Source organism: Odontomachus brunneus, unplaced genomic scaffold (assembly GCF_010583005.1).
Source record: "Odontomachus brunneus isolate Ranch 3 - 2012 unplaced genomic scaffold, Obru_v1 Obru_scaffold_021, whole genome shotgun sequence".
Taxonomy (NCBI): Eukaryota; Metazoa; Arthropoda; class Insecta; order Hymenoptera; family Formicidae; genus Odontomachus; species Odontomachus brunneus.
Genome location: NW_022639471.1, coordinates 1,879,453 through 1,890,029, shown reverse-complemented (window position 1 = coordinate 1,890,029; position 10,577 = coordinate 1,879,453). Strand labels below are relative to the sequence as shown.

General features: G+C 40.7%; 1 protein-coding gene across 2 annotated transcripts in view; it reads left to right on the top strand.

The window, feature by feature from the left end:
- Nucleotides 1-2,053: 2,053 nt before the first annotated feature.
- Nucleotides 2,054-10,577, top strand: part of LOC116842059 — an 18,724-nt gene continuing 10,200 nt past the window's right edge. The window contains exons 1-3 of one of the 2 annotated variants that reach the window (XM_032810715.1): nt 2,054-2,227; nt 4,816-4,914; nt 5,367-5,560. In XM_032810715.1, coding sequence (XP_032666606.1) covers nt 2,204-2,227; nt 4,816-4,914; nt 5,367-5,560 — 317 coding nt within the window. In that variant the 5' untranslated portion in view covers nt 2,054-2,203. The remainder of the gene's footprint in view (nt 2,228-4,815; nt 4,915-5,366; nt 5,561-10,577) is intronic. The other variant, XM_032810717.1, reaches the window with a different exon arrangement.

Genomic DNA, 10,577 nt, shown 5'->3' with positions numbered 1-10,577 from the left:
TCTCTCTCTCTCTCTCTCTCTCTCTCTCTCTCTCTCTCTCTCTCTCTGTCGTCTCTCTTTTTTTCTATTCGGCCAGGTAATGAGCTTCCTTCCGTCGCCGGCATAACGTTTACCGCGCGTCCTCCGTAGAAATGCGCGCGAATGCACCGGAAAATAATAAAGGGGGCTGTTACCGGCTGAACGCGTGCTCGCCGGGCGAATTATGCATCGCGCGTATCAAAGACAAGCGGGACGGGTTTAAGAAACATGATTTATCGGATGGCGCGTCGCTTCCGGCTGTTACGGTACGATGCGTCAAACGGGCTGCCCCGGGCGAATCGCTGTCTCTCGCGATAAGAAAGATTTCGCAGAAGGAGATCGAGGGTAGGATCTTACCCTCTCACCCACTTACCTATCTCTACCTAGCTACCTGCCTCGCGCTGACCGTGGATCAAGAAAAGAGTCTTATCTCAGGACGACCGCGTAGCCGCTGAATAAGTACGGTCGACTCGACCTGCCAGCGATGAACTTCGTGATTCGTCTGGTCGGCGCGCGTATCTGAGACGCCGTAAAACGCCGGGACGAGGTGCGGGGAAGCGGCAGGGCGCGAAAATATATCGAATGAGTATTCACAAGGATTGAATGGATTAAATTCTCAGCGCCGGAGTGTTTACGGGGAACCAGCTTGGCGAACGGGCGTTTAGAATTTATGGATACATTAAAACGGTTATGTATGACGGTGTAAGCAAGGGAATATCGGTGTTTTTGTTATACAATATTCATACGAAATGAATACAAATTTGTGCTGTGCGCGCGGAATTATTGCAGGTTCCCGTCACGACGACTCACCGTGTGCTGTACGTTAGGTTAGGTTGTGCGAGGAAGACCTCGTTTATTACGTAAAAAGAGAGACGCGTGTGTAATATAGAAAAACTTTCTGACTCTCTCTCTCTCTCTCTCTCTTTCGCTGGCTCGCTCGCTCGTTCACATATACGCGACAAATGAGCGCAGTCCTCTCCCTTGCCCTTCCCGCTCAGCCGAATTAATCGTTCCGCCGGAAAGAATTCATTTCACCCACGGGCGTCTAATTACATACTTTTTCTCCATTATTCCACGCACTGTTCGATTTGTCCGCCACTATTCGACGAGAAGAGAAAGATGTCCGTACGTGATAGATATCATGAATTCATCGAACGAGCTAATCGGACGTCCGCGAGGAACTACAGAAATAATCGTAAAGTTGACAACTCACAGTCCCGTGGATGCCTCACTGTCGACAGATTCTACCGGAACCAAGACGATATGTCGCTCCATGTCAAAAGGATGATGCGATGATCATCTTCGTCGGGACGACGCGGTGATCTCGAATCCGAAAGTCGTGAACGCGTGCGAATATGATGTGCTGTTAGACGACGGACTTGTGCGGAAGCGCCAAGATTGGATTGCTAGCCGTTGATTGGATATGATTACGTGAAAGGGCCTGAGCACAAAGACGCGTACAGCTAGAGTGGAAACCATAATCATAGGTACTTATCGATCCATGAAATAGATTGATGTATTGAGTGGCGAGGCATCTGCGGAACTGACCGACCGAGGGCGTCATAGCAGCAAGACGCGTGATTTGTTCGCGTTGCTTGCACTTTTGATACTTTTACACTCTTAATGCCTGTTGCACATTCTTTTTAGAAGAGCTTTTATTGGATCGCTCATCGCGTCGGTGTGCAATAGACATTAGGTACAAAAGTGTAAAGGCCATCACACACAAAATTACATAGACGCATATACATAGCATAAGATAGTATGGACCAATGAGCATCGAATATTAAGTATCAATCATCAATATGGCGACTTAATATTCAATGCTCATTGGTCCATATGATCTTATGCTATGCATATGCGTCTATGTAATTTTGTGTGTGATGGCCCTTAGGCTGGAAGCACAGACTTTTGCATAACGCATAACGCATAAGGGAATCAACCAATCAGAGACCTTCATTTCCCTCTCCAGGATAGAAATGAATGACTCTGATTGATTGATTTCCTTATGTATTATGCATTATGCGTTATGCAAAAGTCTGTGCTCAGGTCCTTAAAAGTGTAAACAAACCTGTGATCGGCGTACATACGTCATCTATTGTGCGGTTATAGTCGACATCCTGGCGTCGGGCAGTCGCCGAATGTGAGTCTCCTGTGGAAATGAGTGTCGGGAGTGCCGAAAGTAGCGATGTGCGATCGTCAGAAGGGTACTGTGAGTACTTTATTAATGAGTGATCTCGTTTCTCAATACACGCCAGTGCTTGCGACGTGTCGAGTCAGCGTCTTTTACACTTCTTACCATGGATATACATCCAGGGCCCTTATTCTTGAAATAGTTGCGTATACGTAAGTTTTACTGCACAGGTTTAATCATATCATAAAATAGCCGCGCAGTAAAATTTACATATACGCAACTATTTTATGGTATGATTAAATCTGCGCAGTAAAACTTACGTATACGCAACTTATTTCAAGAATAAGGGCCCTGTACTACAATCGCTCACAGAGCGTTCAGTAAGCCCTTGCATCTGATTGTTGTATATTTTTATGGTAATTGTTCAGAAGAGCTACCTCACCTCCGATTTTAATAAAAGAAGGCTCAATCGACGCGCTTTTGCATGCCAACTTTTTCCTCTGACAAAATCGTCGCTCTCTACTGCGAAGCGAGATATTAATAGACAAAGTTGAGGGCGTGTTAGGTTAGAAAACCTGTCATACCATCTATCTCTAGCTATGTAACTGGGGGGCTTTGCCCCCCAGACTCTGCTATCACGGGAGGTGGGGGCTGTAGTCTTTTGTGAGAAATGCACTCTTTAGCTTAAGCACAAGAAACTATAGCCCCCACCCCCCGTGATAAGGGAGTCTGGGGGGCGAGCCCCAGTTACATAGCTAGAGATAGATGGTATGACAGATTTTCTAACCTAACACGCCCTCAACTTTGTCTATTAATATCTCGCTTCGCAGTAGAGAGCGATGATTTTGTCAGAGAAAAAAGTTATTTGGCATGCAAAAACGCGTCGATTGAGCCCTCTTTTATTAAAATCGGAAGTGAGGTAGCTCTTCTGAACAATTACCATTTTTATATCTAAAGGAATATGCCAATTGGATGCAAGAGCTTATTGAACGCTCAGTGAGCAGTTTTAGTACTGAATGCACCTTATAACTTCGCTCAAGTAGTGATAGAATTAGACGATTGTCGGATTAATGAATCAGGAATTAGAAATGCGGTAGTAATTAGAGGGAAAGGGAGAGAGAAAGACGACACCAGGGCTATTCGCGACGTCAAATCTGGGGTAGTAACGTCGGTCTGTTAGCAAGAGAAAGAGAGGAGGATATGTCACAGAATATGTCCTTGTCGGGCCACGAGAGCGCTCACGTCGTGGTGCCAACTATCGGCATATGTGATCAATTGCGCGCAATTTTCGGTATCGATCTTTTTGCGTCTGCAGCCAGCCTTGACACACAGATTGACATCGCTCCGCGCGTTTTACCCGTATTTTGTCTATTAAAAGTGAGTCTCGTGCGGAAGTGAGCGTCGGGAATGTCGAAAATAGCGATGTGCAATCGTCAGGAGGTATCGTGAGTACTTTATTAATGAGTGATCTTGTTTCTCTATCTCGATGCATGCCACCGGTGATTGTCGCGACGGCGTCTCTTGCACTTGTTGCTGTAACTTCGTTTAAGTGGCGATAGAACTCGACGACCGGATTGATGAATCGGGAATTAGAAATGCGGTATTGATTAGAGGGAAAGGGAGAAAAACGACGTCAAGGGCATTCACGACGCCGAATCTCGGGCAGTAACTTCGGTTTGTTAACAAGAGAGAAAGTATTCCACAGCGTATCCTTGTCGGATCGCCACGTCGTGGCGCCAACTGTCGTGTAATTTGCGCGGCCATTTTCGATATCGATCTTTTTGCGTCGGCAGCCAGCCTTGACACACGAATCGACATCGCTCCACGCGTTTTACCAGTCTTTTGTCTGTAAAAGTCCCGGTCTAACCACCGTCACGACAAAACGTGTTCGAACAAGTTCGGACCTTGTAATTTTTTGGTACGTGCCTTGGAATTTTCCAAGACTTTATTCTCGAAATATATCATAAATCGGAATAATGGCGTTGGGGCATAACTCTTAGAGAAGCCTGGAGCCAAATATTGAAGTAGAAGTTGAAGTCTTTTGTCCGTCAAAAGTGAGTCTCGTGCGGAAATGAGTTGGAAGTAGCGAAAGTAGCGATGTGCGATTGTCAGGAGATATGATGAGTACCTTATTAATGAATAATCTCTTGTTTTTCGATACACGCTACCGGTGCTTGTCACGACGTGTCGCCGAGTCGGCGTCTCTCAGTAGCCTTCTGTAATATGCAGGGTAAGCTTGGCGTAAGTTAGAGTAAAAAACAAAAATTATTTATTTTACTTATGCGCCTGTACTCTTACTCCCTTACACCGGAAATATTTCTTTTACTTAAGAGAAATATTTCTCGTGTAAGGGAATATAGTGTATAAGCGAAATAAATTATTTTTATTCCTCATTCTAACTCACGCTCAATTCACTACGCATATTGTGTGTAGGCCACTCACACTTGTTATTATAATCTCCCTGAAGTGAGATAGAATCAAACAATTGTCGGATTGATGAATCGGGCATTAGAAATGCAGTGGTAATTAGAGGGAGAGAGAAAAAGTCGACGCCCCAAAGATATTCGCGATGCCGAATCTCGAGCTCGGAATCGTGCAATTTTTCTACCCTTTCCTTCCCTTGTCCTCCTCATTGTGACTAATTAGGAAAATATTTTCTGTTTCAGATTTGTGTAGTAAAGATTGAAACTACAGGGAAGCTGCTCTATTCTAGCGTACATGAACATGTTATAGGAAGTTCAAATTCAGATAGAGTTACAGCAAAGGTAAATTTATTGACTTATTGTCTGAACTCTTCTATTTAATATTTTGTGATTGTAATATTACCCGCGCCCTTTAATAATCAGTAAATCAAATGTAAATGTATATATCAGTAATTGTATGTCAGTCAAATTAATTGAAGTCAAACTCTGATTTGATTGATTAATAATTAATTTCATCACTCATGATTACATATATAATATATAATGATATCTATTAAACTCATTAATTAATATATTTATCTATAAATAAAAATATGTACAAACATATATGTAAAAGAAATATGTATAAATCATATACATAATAATTAATTCATTTTTGATTGTTGATTTACCGGTTATTTTAATCAACTACAATTTTTATCGAGCTTCACACTGCGTGCAATTGTGATGTTTGATATTTCATATATTGTCATTCAAGCTTGTCAAGCTTCTGTCATAACGGATTATCGTTACAGATTACCTGCATGTTCGTGGAGTTTTATCATCAGGAAAATGTGTCGGAATTGTTTTGCAAGCATGAATGTACATTGCATCTTCAGCATAATAGAGGAATAACAACAGAGGCTCGATGCTTTTCAATTAGAGTCTGGAAGGTACGTCTTGAAAATTGGCCGGAAATGGCCGGAATGGAAATTGCCACGGTAACGCGGTAAAGCAGCATTATCCTACTAACCGTAAAGATAAAGCTACGAAAAAAAGAAAACGCTCGTCCTAAAACGAGTACGCCGTCACGTTGGAGCCAGTTGTCCAGTAACTCGCTCGACATTCCCGGGGAATAGTTCTGGGCCGGTGTTTAGGCAATGCTGTCGACGAGTTTTTTCGCGGTAACCTCGGAATAACGATCGCCATGTGGCTCCAATATGACGGTGTGCTTATTTTCGGCTGAGAGTTTCCTTCGCTACGAGCTCCGTCTTTTTACGACCCCACGACAGGCAGATTGTCATGTTTGGACGATATAGCGTCTGTTGAGACAACTCGATAGCTCGATACTCGATAGCAAAGCTTGGAAACATAACTCAAACATTGCATGTTACATTGTTGCAAAAAAAATGTACCAATATTTAAAAAGCAGAATAATTTCCCGAAAAGTCAATATCAAAGTCCGTGCGGTAAAAAATCATTTTGTGTTGAAAATCAGAGTTTGTGTAGAAATTTTCGTGTAAAATTTTTAACATCCCCGTGTGCTAATTGCCATTCTGTTGTTTTAACTATTCAAAAAGCGTGGAATTCATATTCACCATTTTTAAGTGTTAGTAACACTATATATGCGATGTATACATCCTTGATGACATTTTATACGTCAAGTTTACAGATAAGTTGTGTTATTTGTTAATATATTTGCCTTAAATTATTTGTGTTAAAATAAAAGCAAAAAATTAAAATGTATAAATTGGGACATGTAGCATGTGTTAAACTTAACATAAAATTTCTTGCGGCGCGAATAGCGTTACAATTTCGCGAAATATTGGAATTATCTTGTTGTGCAATCGGGAATTGGTTATCTAATAATAACAATAATATTTATTTTATTGCCTTGTTGGATAAAGAATTTCTGAAAACACAAATAAAGTGGCGCAAAAAAAGTGGCTTTAAAGCCAATATTAAGCTTCATTTTAAATAAAAGACTTAATCTTTTCATTTGAGTGCGGCAAGAATTTATCGAAATGCGTAGATATTAATACACCTGTATGTGTGTTTTAGGAGTAATAGTTTCTGGGAGTCAGTCGTAAATCTCTCTTTCTCCTTAGTATACTTCTCGTTTACTTCTCGTAAGAAGTGAGAAATTTAACTTTGGAAATAAAATATATAGGAAAGACGTTCACTTTTTTTATGAGTTTATATTGGAAGAGAAGACTTATGATCGTATCCAAGTACTGCAAAATTATTCACTTTTCATGGTTTCATACTAGGAAAGAAATGACATGATTGATAAGTAAGGTCGAGTTCATGTGAAAAGATTCAGTGGTTAATGCTTTCTCTCTACTCGAAACAGCAACAGTTGTACACTAGAGAAAAAATATCTAAAAAATAAAAAGAAATATTTATTCAACAGATACTAATAATATATTTACTTAAATCTAAATTCTTTTTAATCAAATAGAATAAAGAATTACTTTCATGAAATCTAAGATTTTAAGAAAATGTATAATTTTTATTTGAAAAATACTTCATATATTAGTATATGTAAATATATTGTTATAGCAAAAACTGAATAAATATTTTTTTATTTCTCAGATATTTTATAGGAAAATTGTATTTCGGAATATTGACGGGCGTTCAGTAAGAAAAGTTATTTTGCTATAGTTGTAAAATTCGTGAATCTGATTGATATATCTTGTAGATTAGACTCTTAAGCCTAATCTACAATACTGCTTTCAATTTCTCGTTTTCTTTCTTTTCGTGGCTTAAGGCTTAAGTCAGAAAAGAAAAAAGAAAAGAGGCAGGAACATCAGGCTTTAAACTTGGCTGAATGTAAGAGCATACACCAATCAGATTTACGAATTTTACAACAGTTGTTAAGCAAGTTGCTAAGCTCCGCGGAATGCAGCCATTGTCTCGGCATTACGACTGTTCGCGAGATTGTTCCAGTTTCCGAATTTCAAGATTTTAACTTCTCGGCACAATACATGTTTCCAACACTCCTCTCTCTCCCCCCTCTCTCTCCCCTGGATATCTTCTGGAAATCTTCCGGACCACAACGCTATAAGCTGTAACAACGTCTTATATCGTGGTTACACGATGTAAGGGAGATTGTATAGTGTTGCCGCCGAGCACTTAAGTGGCGGAGAACCCGTGGATGGCGTCGAACAACTTGAGTCGACGTCGAGGTCAGCGTCGGCGACGACGACGGCGTCGGCGTCGACGTCGACGTCAGTTCCCCGACGCAGACAACGAGAGGGGCCGAGCATGCTAATGAACTCGCTTGTCAGCGCGGTATAGCAGTTTGCCAGGGGCGCTTTAATCAGAGAGCAACCGGCAATTACAATCATTCCCATCTCCAGTGTCCCGCTTCGTCTTTCGGATTGCCTTGAGAGTCTAAAATGGTTATGCTCCGGAGAAAATAGATGTCCCACATGCCGCGCCTCTATGTGCGGACCCTTCGAGCGCAGCGCGTCGGGGATGTCTTAGAAAATGGGAGCGTGTCGCGCGACTCGTCGGCGGGAATAATAGCGAGCGAAAATGAAATCTTACCATCACGCTCGGACGCGACATTGAAAATCGCCCGTCGCTTCTCGCGGCAATTTAAACTCTCTCCGCCCGTTCCTCTTGCCCTTCCCGTCGCGTCCCGTGAAATATTAATGCAAGATTATAAGTCTTTTTATTGCACTTTCTTTTTGTTCACGCCAGATCTTCAAGGGCTGTGCAAATCGCTTCGGCGACATGACGGCGAATGAAATTAAAATTTGTACAAGCCGGTAGCGCTACGATATAATTCGCGATTATGTTCTCGGCGAAATCGATTATCGGCGCGAAGAGCCAAAGAAAAGAGAGAGAAAGAGAGAGAGAGAGAGAGAGAGAGAGAAGGGAGAGAAGATTAGGAAGGACGAGACGCCGAGATTAACGAAGCTGGGTGAAACTTGCGTGACAATTTGAATATATCAAACTAATCGCTGTACAGAGCAATAGAGGTGGGCGAAGCGCGCGCCACGCTGCATGCATATATGCATATGTATCTGTACGCAGTTTGATTGTGTTCGATTCTCGATAGCCGGCACGGAGTTCGCCGAGTACGTGAGCGAAATTTCGAGCTGTAACGACCCGAAACTTTCTCGAGATTGACGCTTTAGCCTCGGCGCGCGGGTCACCGTTAACTCTCCTCCTCTCATGTATCCATGCATGTCCATAAACTGCTTCTATCCGTTAGTTAAATCCGAATTAAAGTTCGTGCCAAACGCGAGCGAGCGAACTAGCTAGCGAACGAGTGGTTGCGCTCGCGCCGGATGGACCCGCCGCAGCATCGTCCGTCCGTTTAACGCGTCCATTTAAATTTTCAGGCCGACAGCGGAAATTATCGCCGTGCCGTGCGCGTTAATGATCGCTCCGATGAGCGTAACGCGGTCGGCGAATAGCCACGGGGAAAAAATTACAAAAAAAAACCAACAAAAACACGCGAATCGCGCGAACAGCGCCGGCCGGCTCTCATCTTCGTCGGAGGGGGCAGAGGGAAGGGAGGGAAACTCACAAAGGAACGAACTCATTGAATGAAAATTAAATTTAACTCCGTGTGCACGCGCGTTTGCAGCATATTTTTATTTACATATTTACATATTTCTATTTGCCGGTCGAACGCGATATTTTCAATTCTCTTTACACGCGCTTCTTCTCGAGCACGTGCGTCGTGTTCGACGTTATTAAAACAGATTTCATCTCGTTGCCGTTTCAACATTGTCCTACCGCGGCGTTTTTATTAATATGTCACGATTATTCCACTCGACTTTATTGCCACTCGCGAGCGCTTTTTTTCTATCCTCCCACGTGTTCAAAACACGAGCAGGACATGTATATGAGTATTTTTATTCAAGTATCAATTAAAAATATCGTTTATTTTTCTGATGAAACAGATAAGTGTCGTTCGGAGAGGGAAGACAATAATCTCGTAAAATTCAATAAGTTACGACTATGGAGTCACAAAGAAACTCTTAATACTTTATTGAAAAGTTACCTAAAAAAATAGAATCTTATATTATTCTTACATTCCTATCTTATTTTCTTATGTTCTTTCTTTCTTATTATATTTCTTACATTTTCTCTCTCATATTCTTATATTCTTATATTCTTATCTTATATAACTTTTTTATCTTACATTTTTAGCAGGATCTTCTCACACTGAGAAAAAAAGTTTTGCCAGTTTAACATAATACCAGTACCCGCAACAAATGATTTGTTGATGTTGGACAGCAAATGACTCCGTAGTAGAAAGAAATGATTTGTTGCTTTTAATTTGCTGCTTCAAGCAACACTTTTGTAATATTCTGAAGATATAACTAATTTAACCTAAGTAGACTTAAATAGATTTATAAATTTAGATTTATAAATTATTTATAGATTTATAAATTTATTAATATAGATATAAATTTAAATAGACGAGAACAAAAATATGATTTGCATCTCATGTATGTTTATTAAAATGACAACCGATGAGAAATGATTTGCAATGGTAACTGTATAATCTGCTGCTCTAACGATCATCAAACAGCAAACGTGCTTTTATTCTGATAGTCGAGAAATTTTTTTCTCAGTGTATATATGGCATCAAGTAAATTCTTTTACAAAACCAAAAGAAGAATATTCTAGAAGCACAATATTCCTAAGGATTAGAGGGATTTTGTATCCACGATACAAATCTTGTTTTTAATAGAAATTTTCTCTAGAAAGAGAATATTCTGTTTTAAGCAAGTATGTTCATCCTAATCCACAAAAAAGTTAGAATAATATCTAACAGACATTTATTGATTGATTAATAATATACTTCATTATAAAAGAATATTACTCTTTCAGTAAAAGTTTTCACTTAAAATATAATGACAGCAAATACAGCACCTTGCAACTAGAATTTTTTTATTTTAGAATATTTTCTACTTGGTTTTAAAGGAATACCCGAGAGAGAGAGAGAGAGAGAGAGAGAGAGAGAGAGAGAGAGAGAGAGAGAGAGAGAGAGAGAGAGA